This window comes from Mustela nivalis (genome assembly GCF_964662115.1).
Source record: "Mustela nivalis genome assembly, chromosome: 1".
NCBI lineage: Eukaryota > Metazoa > Chordata > Mammalia > Carnivora > Mustelidae > Mustela > Mustela nivalis.
This window is the reverse complement of record NC_139020.1, coordinates 167,310,919-167,335,597: the sequence shown is the minus strand read 5'-3', so window position 1 is coordinate 167,335,597 and position 24,679 is coordinate 167,310,919. Positions and strand designations below refer to the sequence as shown.

Here is a 24,679-nt window from a genome sequence, read left to right as displayed (position 1 = left end):
GACTCAGAGAGTGAGTAGGTAGGAAATGGCAGTTTTGAGATCCCTGATACAAGACCTTGCAAACAAAAGCAAAACCCAAAGGATCTTGTGAAGTCAGAATTAAAACCATGAACCACTCAGCCCCTACTCCTTAGCCAGGTTCCCTCCCTTTCACTACTACATTTCTCTTGGCAGGATAGGTGTTATTTTCCTGCCCAACCTCAGAGCCCTCACTGTTCCAGTTAAGGCCATAGGCTGAGCAACTACTTGTTGGCAAGTAATTTTCTGAGTAAAGTTTCATTGCAATTATTTGCTCCTTTGGGACTTAAACCGTGGGCTTAAACAGCTGAGGGCCTTGATGAGAAGTTCAGAGCCTAAGTTACCTCTGGACAGGCAATTCAGCTGGACTGGTTTCTAGCTGTTGAAGTGTTTTGCCCATCAGCTAGGGACAGCATTTGGCATGATCACTAATGAGTGCCACAGTGCACTACCCAGCATAGCAGCAGTACGGGGGGCCTGTATCCACCCACATGCACACTACCATACTGGAGGCAGTGCAAAATCAGGGGAGTAAAAATGATAGATGGAAAGCCATGAGCTAATGGAAGGGGGAATGAATTTTAAGGGCAGAAAGAAAGATACCACAACTAGGCAGCAAGATGGGAAAGATAGGGTCCAAAAGGAACAGAGGAAGATCAACCAAAATAATAGCCAGAATGAAAAAGAGAAAGGAGAAAACGATATGATTATGATGATCAGAACTTGTCAAAGTTCAACAGAAAGCCATTGTCAGTGGCTTTGAAAACTGAGATAAGAATACACTTTATTTTAATAAGAGCCTGACTTTGTCTTCTTGTCAATGACACTCTGGGGTCCAGTTTCAATGAACACTTTGCAAGTCCAACTTAAAACACATTGACTATGCCTAAGAAATGCAAAGATCGTCTCTTTCTTTCAGCTATTAATTTGACATCAATTTTTTTCATTTGATTTCTAACTCTTTATGTTCTTTAGAACTATAAAGCTGACTTTAAAAGTTGGCAAGATTAGCTTTGCAAAAGTAGCTTTGCACTTACAGAAGTGGAGTACTCCTAATGACAACTTTAGAAACAGAATACTTTAGGGACACCTGGGTGGCTCAGTCACTTAAGCATCCAACTCTTGATTTTGGCTCAGGTCATGATCTCAGGGTCATGAGATCGAACCCCTCACTGGGCTCTGCTCTCAGCAGGGAGTCTACTTGAGAGTCTCCTCTCCCTTGTCCTATAACCCTCTCCGCACCAAAAATAGAACAAATCTTTTCTAAAAATAAGAAAAAGAATACATTAAGTCCAGACTTCATTTTTGTTGTTGTTGTTGATCCACTTGCTTTATTTGCAAAGTAATACAGAGCATCATCCTCTTTTACCCCAGCAAGGTACAAACAAGCATTTTCATATTATAAGGAAGAATTTGAGGTTGCTTCCTACAAAAAGGATTTTCGGTTTACTCTTGATGAATGTGGCCAAAGGTTCAAAGGGAACCAATGGAATCTCAAAGAAGTGTGATTCTCCAGGCTGACTGTGGAGAAAACGCTTTGCCTTTGTATGCTATATCACTGCAAGGCAGTGACCTAACAGTTGTGGGACTCTCAACCCAGCAGGAATGGTAAATATCCTTCTAGATAACACAACAGCATGGACCGTGCCAGCACTGGCTATATATAAAAGAGCAAATCTGCCTTGTAGGTATGGGGGAAAAATATCTTGAAATCAAAATTTAGGAGTCAGATGACTGGTGGAGGAAAGAAATTCCTATGCCCAACAAAATCAGAAGTGACCGCCTGGAAGAACTGGCTATTGAGGTGGCCTGGAGCTCTTGAGGATATCATGGGGAGCCAAACACTGAATTTCCCAAGCATGTGGTCAGTTGTACTAATAGCATCCCACTGGAATAGACACAACACCAGGCTTCTGTGCAGGAGAGGAAAGAACTGAGATGTAGATGATCTCAAGCATAACACAATCACTCATCTCATCCTCTAGAAACAGATTTACATTCACCTGGAGTGCTAGTCTTCTGTCTGTCCAAATAAAGAATGTAATTGTGTGTAGATCTAATACCATGTCTGCCTGGAAATACTAATGACAAAAACAAAACACAGTAAAACTAGGTCTTATCCAATAGTCATCTGGTTGCCTTCATTATTTATAATTCTATGCCAGACACCTATCCACAAATCGTGGCTATACTATTTGGTGTGCGTATCTTTTTATGTATATCCCATTTCCCTTTCTCCCTCCCTCCCTCCCTCCCTCTTTATTACCTCATCAAAGATAGGAAGTGTAAAGAGAATAGCATGAAAATGATCTACAGATGATGAGGCCATCAACTGTAATGTATATACTTGAATTTCCTGAGCACCCACCGTATTCTAGGCACTGTGCACTACTTTTCACACATGATACCCTTTAAATTTCAAATGGTGAGAACATCTCAATGGTAGTGGTAGAGTTTGTTGGGGTTGTATATCAGAGACTCTGGTAACAAATCGCTAGGGTCTGAATTTTGAGTCTTGTCACTTGCCAGAGGTGAAGGAGCTTGCCCACTATCACCAACCAACAATCTGAGACCAAGATTTGTAATCAGTTCTAATATAACAAAGATCATACTTTTTCTATTACACCATTCTTCTATAAGATACAACTCTCTCTACCCCAAAAAACAATTGTTTTTCCCCATAATTATACTGAGTCTTTTTATCATCATGCAATATTTGATAAGCCAAGAGTATACAGACCCTCCCGATGACTGAGGAAGTCCCAATTGCAAACATCCTGTCCTATCATCAAATATATGCTATTTTTTTCTTCTTGAAGATATGGCTACTCTAATTAGGAAGCAAGGAGTACAGATGTAAGGATGCTAAACACTGGTCTTAACTGCCAGGAACTTTCACTTAATTCAGTCATATGAATGTTCCAAGCATCTGTCAGGTAATAATGTATCCTTCCTATTTTCTGGGACTCCATCAGACACATGTTTCATTTTTATTACACAGACTTTGGGGATATTGTGAGGATGATGAAAACTTGTCCCTTCCCACCTGAAGTCTCCATTAAGGCCTTCTTGTCCCAATTTTCACCTGTCATTTGGGAATGCACAGAATTTACTATTTCTCATAAAAGATTCAATGAAAAGATAAAACAGGAGTTTGAGAATACTTCAAACAAAAGAGAAGCAAACTTAATGAAATGCCTGTTCCTTGAAAAGGCTGTGATTCAGATTTCATAAGAAATATTGTCATTACAAAATGGACTAATATGAAGAAATGCAACATAGAAAACTATTTTATGGTATAGTCAATTAATAAATCAGTGGTACTAATACACTTGATTGAATGGTTGCTACATGCAATACCCTTGTATGTATTTCACAATGGCAACAATTTGGTCCCAACAATTTTCTAAGAGAGGTACTATTATTATCTCCACTCTAAAAATAAGGAAACAGAGCCACACAAATAATTTCAAAAATAAAAGTGATCAAACTAACAGACTACAAGTAATAGCTTTCCTCAAAACACAACATAATGCCAAGAATTTATGGTACCTAATGCCTGCTTCAAGTATAGAACTTTTTATTCAACCAGAATGTAATAAGCATACACTTTTTAGCAGACATTGTGTTTATTATCCAGTCAGTTCTCCTCTAAAAATCACCATGCTAGGCAAAATTGTGCAATAAAAATACAAGACTTATGGGGAAAAAAATTGGGTTAGGGACATAACACTCAAAAACATCACCAGTGACATTAAAAAAATCTAATAAAATGGTGGCATGGTTTTATACAAGTTAAATGGCTAAGCAGTGCATAAATGTTACAATGAATATGGCATTTTACTTTAAGAAAAGGGAGGTAAACTTTGCTCATAGAAGGAAGTGCCAGAAACATTGCGGCTTGTGATTTATTGTAAAATTGTGCAAAGGGACAAAGAAGAATGTTTGAGGTGTATGTGTGTGTGTGTGTGTGTGTGTACGCATTTTGTGTGTTCCTGCATGGCTTGGTACAGCTGGATATAGTTTACTGTGTTCACCTAGTGTTTCTTGGGGAAAAAATTTATGCATGCACAAGCTTTGTACTGTACTCAAATTGTTTCCTAACCTATCCATCTGTTAGGGATGCATTTGCATTTTCAAAACAAGGCTTAAAACACAACTAACTGGCTATACTTTTCTGAGCAGTCCAGGATAAGTGCTCTTTGGAGCTGTACCTATGATGGGGCCAACAGGGGAACTGCCCTGACTGGAGATATAGGGAAGGCTTTATGTAGAAGGGGCCACTGGATGACGCATCAAGTATCAACAAGGTGTCAGAAGCACAACAGGTCAGCAAAGAAAAGGACAAGAGGAGGGGAAAATGGGGGACAATATATATTGTGGGGAAAGGACTTAGTGAATATTTAGTGCATTAGTTCATTCTTGATTGGCTTTCTCACGCCATTAGACTATGGCTAACTGATGGAGGGAGAATGTCTGTTGTCTTCACAATGGTGTACTTAGTGTTTGGGCTGGTGCAGGCATTTGGTAGTATCTCAGTAAAAATGGAGAACCAGCACATGGATGAAAGCACCAAGAGTGGAGAAGTAAGTCTTTCACATAGCCTCTCTAGAAAATAAACGTGAATTTACAGCATGGGTTTGACACCTTTTTAAATTGTTCTTATTTGAAGAAATTACGTTCTCAAATTTAAGTTCATCTTACGTCTACAGTTTGACACCATCAGATAGTTCTAGAACTCTTCTTCTAATACAGTATTTTTACTGATAAAGCTGGTAATTCATTAGTATAAGTATAGTATTAGTTCTTTTGTGTAGTATATACTTCTAAGGACATTAGTAGTAATGATGAAAGTATTTCCATGAACTCAAAAACCTGAAAGTGAGTTTTTCCTAATCCAGTTTTGTATCTGTCTCTGTGCCCTATAAAATTTTTTCTTTACTTTCTTTTTTTCATTATTCTTTGGACAATATCTCAAATACTGTGATGTTAAAAGTTTGAAGCCTGTCACTATTACAAATTTTAATAGCTTGCCTTGAAATCTCTCAAAATAAATGTATACAGAAGAGTTGGCAAATTTCAAAGTTGCGCATGAACACTATCTGGCCACTTTTCAAATTTCTTAATATCTTAGCAATAAAAGTTAGAAAAGGAGAACTCAAGTAACCATAGTGCTACATCATCTTCTGAAACAACAATGGCATCTCATAATATGGATTAGCATTTTACCTGATAATGAATTTAGACCAAGATGAAAAAGATTCAGGTGGGCTTTGCCTGGCATTAAATTAAGCATATACCTATACACTCTAACAATATACCTGCTGGTACATTTCAGCCAGACCAGACATGACTAGGCCTGGTGTTTTAGACATTACAACCTAGTTAATCAATAAGACATATGTCAAAAGTTCAAAATAAATGAAAATGGTTATGAGCCTTCATCTTGAGATCTAGACCTCAACAACCTAATCTAAATAAATATTAAGCAGAAAATAAATAGTGGTTATAATAAAAAGTAGCTATAACAGTAAGAAGTTAATGTTTCATGGGTACTTTTTTCCTAGGCATTATGCTATGCATCTTCAAAACCACCATATGAAGTAGTAATAATTATGGTCTTCATTCTACAGATGAGGAAACTGATGGGCAGAGAGAAAAGTTATAGCCCAAAACTCCAGGGATTAGACTTTAAAATAACCACTGTTCTAGAATATATGCAAAAACTTTTCTTGGCTTGACTGTAAATTCCTTGCCTGAATGCATTTGGTTATATAAGCTGAATTATAGATGATAGGTGTAAGAAAAGCCACATTTAACCAAGGAGCAGAAACTAGATTCTGGAAATTCACTTAGGGTGATGATAAAATTAAGGCTTAATTATAAAAACACATCGAATTTCCAAGGCAATCTGCATCCTTCCCACAGGCCTGAGTCATTGAGAATTGGCCAAGGTGGGGAGACTTAGCTCCCCTGGGGATGATCCTCAGAGAGCCAGAATGGGATGAGGTTTAGTTGAATGTCAGCCCTGGAGAGAGTCTTGATCTCTCTATGTGTCAAGGGCCTCTATATCTTGATGAAAGGGGCCAACAGTGATCACCAATGCCTTGACCTTGCTAAAGAAATTATAAAGAAGATAATATATTGTCAAATATCCAAGGTTAAATAAACAGGATAATGTATTTTACAGTAAGGAGCAGGTAAAATAAGAATAGCCTCAAGACTAAAATAGGTTGTAATTTATTAAAAGAATGTACCAAAAGCTGATGGTGGAATAAACACAGTAAGAAGATGAGCCTCCCACCAGAGGCCAAAGAGACAGTGACTTGGGGCCTCTCTTTGGGAGTTGGTGGAGTTGAATCTTTGTGGACCAATACCTCTGGGATTCCTGTAGACTAAAACCTGCATATCTTTATATGTATATACTTGTCTAAAACTACTTTTATAGTATTGCTGGGTCTGATCCTAAGTACTTTACAAAAACTAAATTTGTCAACACGATATTATGAGGTAGGTACTGTTATTATCACCCCCATATTACCCCTTAGCAAAAGCTAAGGCATGGACAGGCTAATTTTTTGCCCTAGGTCACAGAACCAGGAAATGGGAATCGAACTCAGGCTAGCTTCATTCACTCATTCATAAACATTATGCAGTGTAAGGAGGAAATGTGGGAGCAGGAATTTGGTCAGTGGCATTCATGTTGGTTTTCACATACTCCTAAAGTGTCACGAGAGACTGTAAGACTTTCAACACAAAACATCGGGTCTCAATGGGCTCCAGTTTGAGAATAATGAAATCAGACACTCCATAAAATGAACATCATAGCTTTTGAGGTCTTAAATCGCTAAGTAGGCTTTGTTAAGAAAAGGTGTAAACACACACAGACACACACCCATACAGAAGCTTATGTAGGTACAGAATTTACAGTTATGTTTAAAGAAACTATGGATGATTTCTTCAACTGTAAAATTTGCTCATGAACAGAGAAACAGGAACAAAACCCTAGGTTAAATCGTATCATTATCTTTTTTGGATTGCTAAACCATGATTTGCAAAGTCCTCATCAGTAGGATGACAGCAAGGATCATGAAGGAAGGAAGTGACATTGCTTAGGTCCTTAAAGCCTGTGAACATGGTAAGCCTTTCTTAAATGGTGTAGGTTAGCATGGTGGAATGGAATTCAAAGTCTAGAAGTATTCCAGTAGGAAAAGATAAGCTTTTAAAATACAGTCTGATTCAAAACCAAAAGGATCATTAATTCAATATTGTTTTGTCTTTCTATTTTACATTCATTATGTATTATACAGTTAGCCGCTGGCAGCTCCTTAAAACCATTCAAAGACATGCACATTCAAATTAATGTTTGTTGGAAAACTACATTCCTTCCACATAAAATGGCATAGTCTCTCTTAATTCTTCATCAGAGCCTCAGTTTGAAATAAAATACAGAAATATCCAGGCAGCCAATAGGTCTGATGAAGTTTTCTTATGTTTAGAGAAGAAAGTTTGAATCACAGGTAGGTAAAAGACACCCTTATACAAACAAGTGAGCTCCTCTATCTTGTTTATTTAAGTGCCTCCTGTTTGTCAGTACTGCAGACACAACGATATACCACAGATACTTGTTCCTGCCTTCATGGTACTCGTGGCCTAATCAGAGAGAGATGGCCAGTCAAATGATTGGGGCATATAATTGGGTATATAAATTACAAGCAAAGGGTATATAATTACCAGCAGAAGCCAATGGTACAAAGAAAACAGTTCTCTGTATAAGTAAAGAAGCTGGCCTAGTCTTGAGGCTGTAGGTGAGGGCAGCGTTGGATGGATGTTCTAAGAAGCAGAGGAAAATCATTCCATACAGAAGAAAACAAAAGTAAAGAAATATTACATGTATTAAAGGTTCTGTAGCTAAATGAACTCAACATCTTCAATACCTAAAGGACTGTCCTTATAGATGGTGGCCTGGGGATAAGGGTGAGGGAAAAGTGGTGGCGAATTAGTCTGAAAAAGTTGGTAGGGTATAGACCACATGGGACCTTGTAGACTCCATTAAGGATGGGGATTTTACCCACTGATCAATGGGTTCCTAGTTATGGAACACAATGATTGAATAAATATATCATCGGATTTCCACTGACACAAAAGGTTATGGCACCTATTCATTTTTTTATTGTAATTGAAATTTTATGAATGAACAAATATATTCATTTTTTTATTGCTTTACCAGGGTATGACAAAAAAAAAATAACTGTATAAATTCAGGTTCATACAACATGATCCTTTTTGAGGCATACAATGTGATGATTTAATATATGTATAGTTGAAAAATGATTACCACATCAAGTTAATTAACGCGTCCATCACCTCACATTTCATATAACCTTTAGAAGTCATGCAAAAGGTAAACATATCTAAATATATAGGGGTGGGGCTCCAGATCACAAAAGAGGGCACTTCATAAACACAACTGGACCAAGGCAAGTTGTCTGTAGTTTTCTCCTTACTGATCTTACAACTCCCCACGCCCTTCCACCAACATCTTTTCAAGTTTATAACCAAGGCAGTGATTTAACACACTGCACAGTAAGTGAATAGTTGTTTACTGATTTTTCAAGGGAGCCAAAGGAGACAAGGACAGTTATGGAGACACCATCCACACCACAAATAATACAAATGTCAGGACGTTTTTGCCCTATTAGCAATTTGTCAACATAAAAGAGTCAGCATCACTAGATCTTGGGTCCTTGCCGTCAGTGTTTTGTAAATCAGAACTAAGCAAGAAAAGCTTACTTTTCAGGGCAACTTAACTCACTACTTTGTAGGTATGGTGAAAGTGAACAGTAATAATAATAATAATACAACAAAAGGGGCATATATTAACCTAACTTTCAAAGGTCCCAGAGTCTTTGTGTAGCAAGAAATCATGTAGTATTAATTCTTCTGTGCGTATATGGAAAATAAAAAATAACTACCCTTCTCAAGATTACAGATTTCTGTGATTTTCACATCTTTGTTATGATCAAAAGTACTTCAACTCTGATTACCAGTATGAACTTCTATGTAGGAGTCTTCTCCAGGGCAGGCATGCACATGGATTTACCCAAAAGCATTCGATCAATTAATATATGCAAAAAATCTCCAATAAATTTGCGAAGTTATTATACCAACTTCCTTTTTATTTTCTTAATGAATAGGCCCTAGGGATGGCTGTGCTTTCTCTCCTAGCCAAAATCATTCTTGATGTCATGTGTTAAGTATTCAGACTTCCTTTGCAGTCATTTTATTTGTAATAGTGTCTTGTGTGTTGTGTCTCCTAGCTCTACATACAAACTACCACACTTACAATCTCCATGAACCTAAGTGCGTCAGTGGCTCTGGGGATGCTATACATGCCGAAAGTGTACATCATCATTTTCCACCCTGAACTCAATGTCCAGAAGCGGAAGCGAAGTTTCAAGGCGGTAGTCACGGCAGCCACCATGTCATCGCGGCTGTCACACAAACCCAGTGATAGACCCAACGGTGAGGCAAAGACAGAACTCTGTGAAAACGTAGACCCAAACAGTAAGTAACTTTCCTTTCCTTTCGACTTCCCCTCCTACATCAGGAAGCTCTAGGAACTGTGGTATGAGTTTGCCTTTCTTTGGAGAGATACGGTGTCCATTCTTGGCTTAATAGAGTGATTTCCTGGGTGAATGCTAACCTTTGCTCTTAAGAGTTTGTCTTATTCTTGCCCGATTTCACTTTTACTCCCTGTGGGAAAAAAAGCTTTTAGAAGCTCTGCTTCTGAAGTGTGAAATCTCCTCCTTCATTCGTCCTCATTGGTATCAAACCCTCCAATTGACAGAAAAATACCCATTGGGTTGTCACCCACCTTTCTAGGTCTCCTCATGTTAGGGGAACAACTTCCCAGTAAGGAAGCTTTAATACCTGATTGAACTGTAGCAAAGTGAATAAAATTGGAATATTTAATAACTTAGGAAGCAAAACTTCTTTACAGTGGAACATGAATGTAGAGAAAGTTATAATTCTTTACTAAGCAAGCTTTCTAGAAACAAGAAAACACCAAAGTATACAGGCTGAAGACCACCATGGTCGTGACATCCCCACATGGGAAAGACATTTACTGTGCCACCAGAGCAGAGTTTCATTCCATGAAAGACAGAATATTAGGGAGGAGATTAAAGGTGAAATGTCACATCTGATATGCTACTTTGCATATCTGCAACCCCTGGGTAGCCTCTAGTCACCCCTGCCAATGACTCCAAAAAGATGGACATACAGATACCACTTGTATGTAAGAAAACAAGACCGCTTTAACTAGAGGTTAAACACATAGAATTCCCACTTGTCAATTTTACTAATAATATGGTGATAAGAGTGCATTTTAAATTAAAACCACTACTTCCAGGATTTGTTTTCTAGGAACGAGTAGACCAGTTCCAAATACAATGTGGCAGATTCGAGTGTTCATAGTACTTTGCTTTAAAAAGTAGAGGGGGTTCAGGTCGTCCATTAAATCCTTCAAGACATTTTTCAGTTATGAACTCATTTTGTCATAGACAAAGACTTCTCACCAAGCAGAAAGGAATTCCTATTCTAAACACTCTGAGGTAATCCTTTATACTCTGCAAGTAAGAAAGAGATCTTTGAAGAGCAGAAGGCAACAGAGTTTGTTCCTGACAAATACTGTGCTAAGATCCATGATCTTGGCTCCTCTCCATTTCTAAGCAGCTGGCTGAGTGAATATTATGAAACTCATTGAGAATATGTAGACAGGGTTACAAAGGCTTGTTAATAATATTGTGGGCTTCACTTGGACCTTTTAATAGAAAGGATTCTGGGACAACACAAGAGGAAGGGCAAAGACCACACCGAAAGAAAGGAGAAACAGAATGAATGTATAGCCTCTGCTCTTGTGTCTTCAGAGAAAATGGTGAATTGAGAGGAGGGAAAGTGGAGAGTGAATCCTGTGTATTTGATGTGATATTGGAAGAGGCTCTGGGTTGAGACAGACCTGGGTTCAAATCCCAACCACTCCACTTCCCAGCTGTGTGGCTTTTAGAATCACTGAGCTATCCTAAAGCTCAGCACCTTCATGTTTAAAATGGTGATACTGATATTTACGTCATAAGTGTATCATAACGTTATGCATCTAGAAAATAATATATCAGTTGTGACTGTGCTTTTTTATTCCTTAAAAGGCAGAAAAGTACATTTTAGTGTGATTGGTTATGTGGATGTGATGGTAGAGTTCAGGTCTGTATGGAGGTAGATGCAGCTGATGCCCAAAAAGAAATATTTCCATGAAAATAGATGCATAAGCATCTATTTTATGCATACTTGTGTTGATAAATATACCTGCACATTTATAGTTCTGTAGTGTTTTATTCTAGGACCGCTTGCTAGACTTGCATTTTATTAAGCCTTTATCCTAAAGACATTCCATTAAGTATTTTACATTTATATCTGAGCATGTGCGCCCATACACATACACAGAATTGAACTAGATATGCCCAAAAATTAATAAGCAGAAAATATGGTCAAAAGTCTGTACATATTGAAAAAAAATGACCATGTTAGAAGTTGTGAATTTGGACAATTCAGTACTTTGCTACTTAAAAATAGTTAGCTTTCAAACAACCTTTCTACTATTATTAATTTTAATGATTAATAATTTAATTTTAATTCTAACGATGAATTTTAATTTTAATGATTTAATTATTAATTATTAATTTTAATTTTATTAATTAACTATTATTAATTTAATTATAAATTGCAGCAGCTATTTTGGATGCAGTAATGGTTGTAAAATGCTAATACTAACACTAATACTGACACTGGTACTAGTAGTAACACTAATACTACTAATAATATTGCATCAGCTAACCTTTGCAATAGGCATTATCCAAAGTGTTTTGTATGCAAGATCTCTTACCCTCACAGTACATCTGTATGAGAATTGTTCTTTTAACTGAAGAAACCCAGGCTGAGTGAGATTAAGTGCCATTACCAGAATCACACATCTAGTTAGCAGTGGAGGTTGGACTGAAACCCAGGTCTGACTCCCAAATCCACGCCTACTTCTCTCTGCTGCTCTGTTCCTTAGAATGTAAGTATCATATCATACTTCCAAAACAGAAATTACTCTTTTGGCTTCCTCAACTGATGATTTAGGTTGCATATAAGGCATATAAAGATGTGTGTTTCAGACTCTTTAGTTAAATGTGCTGGGAAATGTATTGTTATTGCTGTGTTGTCATAAAGATAGCTGTAACTTGAGCTCAAAGAAGGCTGCCCAGGTAGAGGCCTCATCTTACTTACTCAAAAATTTGTATAACTTATCATTTATGCCAGTCATGACAACTATTCCATTTGGAATTCATTTGGTGCCTTCCCATGAAAAAGTTTTGTTGGGTTTTGTCAATAATATTTTCGTGTCTACACAGAGCAAAAATAAACATTTCAGGGGAAAAATGAAATCAAATAGAGTCCTTGTCTTATAAGCAGTCCAAAACAATTTAAAAATTCTTAGTTCATTTGGTTTTGTGTAGACACTCCCTAAAATACCATAAGTAATTTGAACAGATATTTGCCTAACCATAGGAGGAGATTCATGTACCTCCAAACATTGGCGTCTCTGTTGACCCAGCTTCCAAAGGTCCCCCTCAAAAATCAAAAAAGTTTATCCAAACAAAATCTGCCCAAAAGAACCTTCTGTAGTGGTAGAAATGTTCTAGTCACATGTGGCCAGTCAGCACTTGAAATATGGTTACTTAATTGGGGAAAAATTGTGTTTGTTTTTTTTTTTAAATAATTTCACTCAAAATAGCCATCTGTGTTTGTGGCTACTCTATGAGAAAGCTCATCTCTAGAAATTAATATGTCTTAACAGGCAAAGACTTTATCTAGGGCACCTATTGGAAATGTCTCCCAAAGTTTTAGCAGTGATGGTAACCAGGGATAAAGTCAGCTTAAAGGGATGAAACATTTAAAAATTATATTAAAAAAAAAAAAAAGGATGAAACATTTGAGATGAGACAAAAATACAAGTAGTTATTTCAAATGATCCAGAAGAGCATCTAATCCAGAAATAGTGGTATCCTAGATAGTCATTTTATTCAGAAAATCAGCCCTGAGTAATGCAAAACTGTATGTATGTAGGCAAAGAGCAGTAATGAAAAATTCAATTCATGAAAATAAACAGTAAGACTACTTGATGTGAGAGAACATTATTATATTCTATTTATACCAAACATGGCTCAAGTATCCTCAAATTCCTGAACTTCGGTAGCAGAAACAAAGGAATTATTTGCTGAAATTAAGCTGTCTGGTGAAAAAAGAAACAAAAGCACACACCATGTACTCGAAAAAGCAATGTGTCTTTCCAAAGGGAAAATTCTGTACACTGTTCTCTGAGGAAGGGTATCTGAGAGGAAGTTGGGTTTATAGGATGAGCTCGAAGTAAATAATGAAACACCAGTGTCCCCTTATTCGTTGTTGCTCTAAACACTTAGTCTCAATGTATTTCAACCTTGAGTGTTCTCGTGTTTAACAGCTCTGCTCCATCATTGCAGCTTGCCATCTGGTGCATGCACGCTTCTACTCATCTACTACAACTACATGTCCACATAACAATGAATTTGCTTGTTGGCTTACTATGAGCAGAAATTACAACTGCTCCAGCACTGCCTGAGTTTTCCCCCAGGAAGCTCAGCTTTCCTCTTGGGTTGCTTCTTCTGTCAAAAATGTCATTGCTTAAAAGAAAAACTTCTGTGTGGAATGCACAAAAAGTAAATCTTAAAATTTTAATATATCTGTACACTACTACTACTGGCATTAGATATTCAGCATTGGGAAAGTGCTAGTTGGCTTCTGTATTGGGATTGAAAAACAGTAGGATTTCTAAGGGCTTAGCTCAGCTACTTGTTGAATTATTATGTATATGAACAAGATTTCTATTGCTAGAGGATCAGAAGAGCCTGACCTACTTCAGATAGCTTTAGATCTGGCCACCATGATGCCTTCTCAACATTCCTTTCTAAGAAGAAGGGCACCGCGAGCTCTGGTTCTCGCATCTGCATCCTGAATTCAGCACGTTTCCCCACACTTTCTATTGCTGACTTGGTAAATGGCTGATCATGGCAAACATGTAGATGCCAAATAAATAAGAGGACCTGTTGTGCTTGGGACATGGTTTATCGATGGCCACTAGGACCCTTTTCCAGTTGGATGAACGGTATTAACTGAGGCAGTATGTCTTTATTGGGATGGGTGGATAAAAACTGCTGCCTTCCTCAGCTGGACTGGTTAGAAACAGAAGATATTCTTTGAATTATCTTCAGGCCAGATGCTCTCCTTGTAAAGAATCGTAGCGCATAGCGATGAGTAGCCCTAAGCTACCTTTGTCCTAAACTACCATCCATTTTCTAAGCCAATGTCCCCAGGTAGTGCAGACAAAGTCCTCAAATACCTGCAGGGTTGCAGATAGATTAGACTCTAAAAGGTCAGTAGCAACAAGTAGCAACTAGAGATGATGTCAGGCAGGTGGACAACTTGGGTCCCCCTTTCTAGGATGTGGGAATGTATGATTAACTGACTGACATAGAGGCTAGACCTACACTAGACCTGTGAATACACTGTATGATGAAGCATAGTTTAGAAGAATAATTTAAAATAGAAATAATTTAAAATAGAAATTTACCTAAAATAGAAAATCTAAAATAAGATATTTAAAATATAAGTTTGTATTCTGATGCTGGGTTGGTTTTTTTTTTTTTTCATTTTTTACTACCATTTTTGTACCTACTATAAGGAAAACATACATGAAAACTTGTGCTGTTCTCAAAGAAGGTAATTATTACATAAAATAGTTGAACTGTTAACATAAGAAGACATTTGATTAAAAAAAATATATATATATATGTATATATTGCTGGAAAATGGATGTAGTTACCAAACCTACATAAGTAATGATGCCTAGAAAACTCTGGAACATGCTCCTGTGCTGTGTTAATTTGTTATGGTTTTTGTTTTGTTTTGCTTCTTCATTTATTTGGATCTCTAACATTCTCAACATTATGCTATTTGTTTCATCCTGCCAGACTAACCATAAAAGCTGGTCAGCATGGCTGGACTAGGATAAGGAGGGGGGAAAAAAAAGGGATGGCAAAAGGAAGAAAGGAAAGTTCTGACCAGATAGATAACTTATTTGGGACCTGGTTCCCTCAACTGCTACAGCTCAAGCAACTAAAACCCGATTGCCTTAAATCAAGAGGCACCAGCACTCCCATGTTCAGAGGTACCTGAATTGTGGTGAACTGGTCTACCAAAGGCTATTGAATGCACTGAAAGAGTGAGCCTATTTTCTATGGTCTCTATCGCAGCCTCTTCTCCAAAAGGGAAAAAATAAAATAAAGGAATATTGTGTGTACATTTATTTTATACATACCTATATATTTACTTTTCCTGTAGACTGTATACCACCAGTAAGAAAGAGTGTACAAAAGTCTGTTACTTGGTACACTATCCCACCAACAGTATAGCTTTTGCCTGCTTTCTAAAAGGTAAGAAACAATCTAATTTTTATTTATTTGTATGTTCTTGTCTCTACTGAGAAAAGCAGTGTTTCTATGAAAACTGTGCATGATTACCTGTAAATCTATTTACATGACGAAACGTGTTTTCAAAGATAATCTGTTTGCTAAGCATAGTGCAGACAGCTGCTATGGGCCACATGCTTGGTTTCTTTTCTGGAGAACATGCATGTGGGTGTGTGTACATTTGTCTTCTCTAATCATGTAGCTGACAGTGGTGGAGTTGGTATGGGTCACTCTGGTATTTGGGCTACTTTAAAATGACCGATGGTGAGAGATTATTTTTAAATGTATGTTGTCTTGTTCTGGTTTTAGAAGGCAATGTGGAAACTTACAGGGAACAAGGGGGGGGTTGTTTTACAAGCCTAGCAAAAATATTTGTTCAGCTTTATTTCTAGTAAATATATTCCCAGTAATGTATTCATTCAAAAAACAATGAATGGCCTTACTATATCAAACCCAAAAAAGTCTCGGTCCCTTCTTCACAATAAAGAAATAGAAAAGGCCATCCTAGGTGGGCTAGAAGTCTGTTGAAGATGAACTGTGCCTCATAGCTCTGTCTTAGAGAAACAGAACCAACTCCAGTCATGTCACTGAGCAAGGAAATTTTCAATGAAGGGTGTCAAGAATCTATAATGAGTTTAAACATTAGTCGAACCCAGGAATTACCAATAAATACCAAATATATTCAAACAAATAACTAAGGAGAAGTGGTGAATGGTGTGATGTGTGAACTGGGCATGGGAATGAGCAGACATAAGAATAATCATTGATTCTTCACTGATGTTTATTATTTGGGGTTCTCACTAAAAGGTATATGCTGTGTATGAATTTATTATTATTGTTACTCATTATTATTATTACTACCTTCCTCCTTTAGCCTATACAGTAGTATAAAACTGTGGAAAAGAACCCTTGTGTTGACAAGCATCCCTATCCAGCTGAATGTCAAAGTATTCCCAACTGTAGGAAAATAGTGGAAAACATGGTATAGAGTTATTAAAATTATGTGGTGGTTGTGAATAAAAGGTTGCCTTTTGATTCCCTTTAAATCTGCTATTGTGCTTAGAAAATAGAAAAACCTATCTGTAGAAAGATTCCAAGAGAGAGTGGAGAGGTCCTGCCATGGGAGGGGGAAATACTGCTTCCTAACCTGGGCTAGTATTCCTCTTTTCTATGTTGTTAGCATGCAACTTTTATCAGATCAATTGCTGTGTGTTTGTGTGTGTTTTTTAATCCATTTATATTATATTTCCTGTTGATTTTTAGGTAGGTGCCTCCAACTCAGTCTTTCATTTGGGATATACTGTTCACACACTTATGTCCTTTTTCTCTATCAAAATGATCTGTCCTAGTTTTTAAATAGGGCATTCTTTTCTCCGAGCGAATATATAACGGTATTCCACTGAGATTTCAAGTTTTTGTACTCCAAGGGCTTGTCAAAACACTGCAGCTCATCACTTGAATCATCCTTTTACATGAGACTCTCTCAGAATAAAAGAGAGGGCATTTTCCCTGGGTAAATATGATAGATTTAATCTCAATCCATTAAAAATTCTCTTTAGCTCCATTCTAAGTTGATGCCTTTTGGGTTAAAGGATGCAAGATGAAAATGTTCTAAGTCAATTTTTCAGTTAAAAAATACTTGTAGGATGTGCTGTTTCAAAATAACTTTTGGCTAGGATTTTCCTGTTTCAAAGATCTTGACTGGGTGCTCTCCTTTTCTGCCAATGGGAAGGTGGCTTTCCAAGTTAATGACAATGATCTTACACTGCTACTTAAAAAATAATTGGGAAATAAGTCCAAGTTACATTTACTCAGAGAGGGGAGTGATTTACCTTGTTCGGGTGACAGTAAGACAGGACAACTCTTGAATAGGAAGGAAGGCGTGTAAAGTTGTGCGTTCAAATCCACTTCTATGTCGTGTGTAGGCAGACAAAACAGTAATGAAAAATTTGTAGATTCGAGTAAACTTCTGTACTCCTGAGCTAGTAAGAAATTCAGTCTCAGCCACCACGCCCCAACAAAGGTGGAATCTACAAAACAGACCAAGCACCTACTTGTACAGGTTGAAGGAAGCAAGTTCAAATTCAGGCAGAACAGACCTAACCCGATTTGAAAATGCACTCCACCTCCTGACTCCGTTGAACAGCTCTGTCTCACAGTCGCCACAGGCCAGACATCGGCTGAATCAGCACTGCCTGCTGTCTCTTGTCTGAATGTTTGTAGATTTTAAAACTCTGCAGAGGGTTATCAATCTAATGACATTTGTGTTAAAATGCAATTAAGCAACAAAAACACAATCAGTCTAGAGTCATTGCCAGGTCAGCAAACAGGTTGCTTTGTTAGGAGGTAAATTTTCACACTACAGGACGGTCCTCTCATTTTAAACTGAACAGTTTAATTCAGCCTCACAAGTAATAGCCGTGATTCTTGTTTTTATAAGGTACAGTCTTCCTAGCAAGCACATTGGTTATAATATTATTGACATTTCACTAATTTATTAAATAGCATTGTAAAAAAATCAATAATCTCATCTCTTATAATTACTATAATGGGGTTATCTTATATTCTAAAGCTTTGCAGAACTGGGTAAGCCACGTTTTGGTATCATACTGAGACTCTCCCTAGTCCTTAACATTCAGTGTGATATTTCTGTGCTAACCGGAAACTCCGTCAATTTAAAATCCATCTTGAAACACTCTGTAAGTATAGCATAGCACAGAATATATATTACCTGACCTTTGACATAGAATCACCTTAGAAATAAATGCAGCTATAAATCTTGTTGGCCTATTTCTATCTACCTAAGAGCTCCGTGAAACACCATTATTTCTCTCATTGGGGTTTGATATCTCAGCATCCTCAAAAAAACAGTATTTGTCACCTCGGTTCTAGAACTTCAGTTCCACGTAAGGAACAGGATGAAAGTTTACATGGCTGGAATTTGCAGTCTTTCTTAGCATTAAAGAAACATATGTGTTGTACCCCAAAGTCATGACAATTACATTTTACATTTTATCACAGCACCATGCTATCTGGGCACGCTTTATGAACTCTTTCTGAACTTAAGTTGGGTCCATCAAAGATGTGTTTGTCAAGCACCACTCCTTTGGGCCAGCCCTGAACTGACTAGGAATTGGAGACAGAAGTGAACAATACCCACAGGGAGTCCAGATCTATGGAAGACTCAGAGGAAAGGAATTAAAGTTCAAAGTGACAGGAGTAGGTCTGTACCAGGTGCTAGCAAGCTGCAGGTGGATAGTATTACCCAGCAGGTTTTGTTTGAGCTGGTCTTAAGATGCAGGGCTCCAGGCAAGCATAAAGGAAAGACACTCAAGGCAGAAAACAAGTATGCACAAAGAGCCAGACGCACAAAAGGATATGGTGTACGCTGGGATTAGAAAGCAGTTCTATGAGGCTCAAGTATTGTGTTTTGATGCAGATAGTTGTAGGGGATGACATGCAGGAAAGTGGCCTGTGTGTTGAAGGACCGAGTCACCTTTATCTTTGTGCCTTTTGCACAGGGTATGAAAAATACTAGGCTCTCAGAAAATGTGCATGAGATGATTGCAGTATATATCATACCTCACAAACCGAGGCCTCCTAACCTTACCTAAGACACAGTATATACACATTAAATATTAAGTATTTATTAATAATAAGAAAATACTGCATCTACAGACTGTGCAAGTAGAGTTGTAGTCTTCCAGATAAAACCTCTAAAAATTGCAGACTGCCTTGAAAAGGCAATTTTTTGACCGTGATGTCACAGGTTTCAAAACTATGTTGTGGTTCTTACATAAAACTCTTAAAACTGATGGTCAGTACTACATCTGCACATAGGTAATTAACCAGAGTCTCTTTTGATGAGCTAACTCTGTGTATAAAATCAACAGAGTTTCATGCCGATTTCTTTCCTTTTATGGCCTATGGATATTTACTCTATTTTTCTTTCAAAGGGCATGTGAACTTCAGAATTACCCCTGGAAATGGATCCTGTGCAGGCTTGATTTAAGTGGTTAGAGCTTCTAATTTGGTAAAAACAAAAACATAATCAATTTGGTAGTTTTCTGATTATTAAGTACCTTTTTTTTTTTTTTTTTTTTAAGAAACTGGCATTTAGAACAGATTTTGTCTTTTGGGCCCCAAGTATCATTTGCATTTAAAAAGAAAACAGTGTGTATCCTAAACCAAACTCAGTTAATCTCTACAATCTTTCTTCTTCCCAATTACTGTGAATGCACATCCTCTCAGGACACAAGTGATGCTGACTCTTATTTCTGCCTCCTAAAGACATGTCTCAGCTTCGCAGAGTTTTTTTTCTTTTTTTTTTCTTTTGTTGTTTTTGGCTGTACAATGGAACTTGGATGCATTTTAAATTAACTTTCTCTAGGAATCAAAGGTAATCATTATTTCTCTTTATGATCCACATGAATATTCTCATTTTTTTTTTCTTTTCAAGTTTAAGATTAGTTTTGAATGCCGTTATATCTCTGCCTTCTTTCAGAGTTAACCTCCAAGGACCCCAGCTTGCACTAAGAGGATTGAGGAAATTTGTCCACAGCCTGTTCTTGCTGAGCTGACTCAAACCCTTTGAAGAACACGATATGAATCAGCAACTCCACTTCCCGTAAGTGTTGGTCCAAGTATTAGCTATGACCTTGAGCATGCTGTTGCTTTTCTCTGGCCAAGAATAAGGAAAACTGCACCAAGTTTCTGCACCGATATTTGAGGTAGCATAAGCTTTATCGCCTCATGGCCTTCTGGGATCCTAGATAAGTCCTGTCCTATGTGATCGACGGTTTCCCCTTGTAGAAGACAGGAGCATGCTTTTCTCCAGGGGGATACCATGAAGATCGCCTGGAATCCTATAAATAAAAGCCTTCCTCTACAAAGTCTATGCATATATGAAGTAGCATCTTTAGTCCCTGCCTATCTTTTTATTTCAATTGGCTTTGCTTTCTCCTCCTTTTGGTGGTTATATTTTTTGTTTCCATAAACCATCCAAGTTGGAAAAAATGACCTCTAGATTGCCAGTGAAGTCAGGCAACCTTTTCTCTAGGTACAACAAGCTCTGTTTCCAAGATGGGTCACTTTGGTCTTTTGATGGGTCAGTGATAGTCTTTCAGCTTGGTGAAATTGACAGGGAGGGCTATCAGTCATTCAGCAAGGCTGCTGTGGGACGGATAGGCTCAGACTGCCTGATACATGAACCACTCCATATGATTAACTTCGACAGGTAACTCCATGCTGGCTCGCAAGTTGAAGAGCATTTTAAGTACAAATAATCATTCTGGGATATGTCTTGAGTGACAGAATAATGACTGAGTGGAACAGAGTCCCTTAATCTTTGCTTGTGAAAACACATTTTGTTTCCTTTCAAGGCCAGGATACTACGAAGAAATCAATTAACAAAACCCCTCAGAGATCTTTGTTGATACTTTGAAGTTTGGTATTTATCAAGCTTATATCAAATATAGAACTTCCTTGAAGGGCTAGGCTCATTTATCTCAGTCTTCAAAGGACCTCACATGGTCTTTTATAGCAATTTAATAATTAGTAATAATAATACTATCATTTCTGATGAGGATAGTAACTGGACCATATTATCCCTATTGCTACAAACTTACAAAGTGCTCAACCATCCATTGAGACAGGACTTATTGTTCCCACTTAACATATGGAGAAACTGAGGCTCAGAGCAAGGCAGCACAGTGCCCAGTGACACAGTGCATGTCTGAACACGGGCTTCTGGCCAGAGTCCCGTTTAATCAACATTTCTAAAATTAAATAGGATGGAACAAAACACTTCAGTCTACATAATCTATCTCATCAACATTTATTGCTCTCATCAGTTGATTCTAAAAGCCCTCAGGGGCCTCAAGATAGAAAGCATAATGAGTTCAGGGCCACTTTGAAATGAGAAGGGCCCACTTTCGTTTTTTTTCTTCCTGGACAGTACTGCAAATGATAAGACAATTTGGTGTTGTTTTACCTATTCTTGGATTCTTAGGGTGGTCTGAAAAATTAAAGACTGTACCTTTTGCCTCCAAGAACATGGTCTTCCAGAGTTGAAAATGTTAACTCTTGAGAACTCATTGAAATGCACTGAATAACACACTCAAGGCCTAGTGGTCCTCCTAGGCTGTGAATGCAGGTCTGTAAGAGTTAAAATCTCACGTCATCAGATAATGATGGCTGCAAGCGGACTCCACCTCTGCATTCAGTGCTATGAAAACTTCAGCAAGTGAAATTAAGCTTAGAAAAGGATTTGCTCACATTAAAAAAAAGGCACTTCCCTGGCACAAACATGTGGAAAGCTAATTCCCACCGTAGTTTCATCACCTCCTCCTTTTCTGTCTGCTTTTGCCAGAGTGAAGCTCTATAAAGAAACTGGTCACTGGACTCATTATCAACTGCGTTAGCTGAAAATTTGATTAAGCTGGCCTCCCAGGGTTAGCATGAAAAATTCTAGATTTTTATTCTGGGAACTTAATTTTTCTTTTCCTCATTTTGGCCATGTTTGCAAATTTCATTTGCATTTTAATTTGCAGTGGTTTGCCAAAGTCCAGACTAAGACTTTAGCTGTTGTTTCTATTCAGGTGAAAAGTGCAACCACAAGTGGCCATCTGCACGGGCATACAGTCAGGCAATTGTCCAAGGCAAGTATCATTTTGCATTCTTCTAAGTATCCTGAGCAAGCTTTACTACCCAACCCACCAAGAAATGTGATGAAGAGACCCTCTCTAATTTCCAGGACGAGCTTAGCCATCAGTGGTCCTCCTCATATACAGCAATATTCCAAAATCAAGGAGAAACGACACCAAAGGAAACTTTAGACTTTAGCCCATTAGAACCATCTCTAGGGACTTTTTTTTTTTTTTTTTTTTTTTTTTTTGGAAAGACCTCAACACCAGCAAATGGGGAAAGAGATCTCTACTGTGATCTACTTTGATGTGACCCTTTCAAAGGCAGTTCCTCCCTGGGTATTGGGTTCTCATTCCATCCTGGGTAAAGTGACAAGTATGAGAGTATCAGTAGGGTCTCCTACTTGACTCCCCCTACAAAGTAAAAGAAAGTGAAATAGGATCAGTGTGTGAGACCCTGCCATTTCTGCCAAGTGGACAAAATGCTCACCCTTTAAAAAAGATCATCTGTGCCTCAGTTTCCTCATATGTAAAATATAACCTTTTAGTTTTCATAGTTGTGAAAAACTACATAAAAGAGAACAGAGTTTGGGGGCATCTGGGTGGCTCAGTTGGTTAAGCATCTGACACTTGATCTCAGCTCAGGTCTTGATCTTAGGGTTGTGAGTTCAAGGCCCTACTTCGAAAAAGAAAGAAAGAAAGAAAAAAGAAAAGAGAAAAGAAAGGAAGGAAAGGAAAGAAAAGAAGAGTTTGGCAAGTTTGGGACAATAATCATTCAAATGTTAGCCATCAGTGTTGTTATTAGGTCCCCTAACATTAACTGAATTTTTCTATTTGTGTTTCCTCTAGGAAAGAATTTGGAGATTCCAATCTGATCCTTTTCCATGTGATCTCTTGTACCCATTCCATTTTTGTACCACACATAATAAAGTTTGAGAGTGTCAAGTAATCCATCTGTATCTGAGTTTTGTCTGGAAAGACTTGCAGGATTTTTCAGATTGAAATATCAATACATCTCCGGTCTTGTCTTTGACCTGTTTAGTATTGATCATTTCTGGAGCAACGGTGTCTTAAAGCCTAAAGGTCACTGCGCTATCAAGAGAGAAACTGGGAAGCCACATTTAAACACACTTTGCTTCTGTTTAATTTCATAACACAGCACATATTTCCTTCCCATAAATACATTCAACACGGTCACCACCGTGGCAATGTTACATTAAAATATTATTGTTAGTATTAAGATATTTAAGGAAATACCAAGGATCAATTTAAAAATTCTTTTTATGGCAGAAAATCTGCCAAGAAGAAATCTTTTGAAATGAATTTCAGTTTATACTTCAGTCTAATTTATATCTTTTGTTCCCTACCCCTGGTGCTCATCAAAATGTCACGAAATTCCCCAGGGTTCTGACACACATCCAGGTTTGGAACTTTTCTTTTCTTTTTTTTTTTTTTTCCCTCTTTAAACTCTGCCTGATAACACATAAAATATGGTGTTGATGTGATGGTGATCATTTATACAGCTGAGTGTTTTCCAGAATATTAAAATGACTGATTAAAAAACAAATACTCAGGTTTGTCACACTCATGTCATCGACCATGTTCCCAGGAAATCATCTCTAGCTGTCTGCTAGCACTGTGAGAAGCTATTTCAAGGTCTCCTCTCGAGAGAGTCTTCCAGACTGGTGTTACAAACTAAATAAAGATGAAGCCAATTGCTGAGCTCTATTACCGAAGCCAGAAAACATAGCACCATCTTTGTTTAAGGCTGAATCTCCATGACAACCCCAGATAAGAAGCTGTGTTAGTGTTTCTTGTTCCTGAATGGGGCCACAGTTCATGGCCTTCTGTAGGCACAGTGAAGTAACACATCTTTATGCAACAATTCTAAGCTACTCAGTAGGTCACCTCTAAATTTAATTACCCCAAAATTTTTCAAAGAGATGAAATATTTTAAAATTTTCATTGATGCTTTTCTGCCCAACCAGGTAACAAAAAAGATCAGGATAACCATTGTTTCAATTACCACTGGTGTTAATGAATTCAATGTGATCTTAAAGAGAGGCAGCCTGGTGCACAGGTTAAAAATGAGGGTGCCAAACTCTTACTCCTGGACGCCCGATCCAACTGTACCCTGTTCTAGATCACAATGTAGGGGCCTTGCTTACTCTCTGTGCATCAATTTCTTGCCTACAAAAAGGGTTAATATTGGGACACCTGGGTGGCTCAGTGGGTTAAGCAGCTGCCTTCGGCTCAGGTCATGATCCCAGCGTCCTGGGATCGAGTCCCATATCAGGCTCCTTGCTCGGCAGGGAGCCTGCTTCTCCCTCTGCCTCTGCCTGCCTCTCTGTCTGCCTGTGCTCACTCTCTCTCTCTCCCTCTATCTCTGACAAATAAATAAATAAAATCTTT

The 24,679-nt window shown here is 37.9% G+C and overlaps 1 protein-coding gene across 7 annotated transcripts in view; it reads left to right on the top strand.

Annotated features, from left to right (window-relative positions):
- Window positions 1-24,679, top strand: part of GRM7 (glutamate metabotropic receptor 7) — a 924,866-nt gene that overhangs the window by 859,929 nt on the left and 40,258 nt on the right. The window contains exons 9-12 of one of the 7 annotated variants that reach the window (XR_014298758.1): window positions 9,339-9,585; window positions 15,496-15,587; window positions 19,875-20,250; window positions 23,117-23,288. Coding sequence is in view for 3 of the 7 variants with exons in the window: in XM_082683124.1 (XP_082539250.1) it covers window positions 9,339-9,585; window positions 15,496-15,566 (318 nt within the window). In the remaining 4 variants the exon portion in view is untranslated. Of the gene's footprint in view, window positions 1-9,314; window positions 9,586-15,495; window positions 15,588-19,874; window positions 20,251-22,222; window positions 22,524-23,116; window positions 23,289-24,679 lie in introns of those variants that run through there. The other 6 variants (XR_014298759.1, XR_014298760.1, XR_014298757.1 and 3 more) reach the window with 6 other exon arrangements.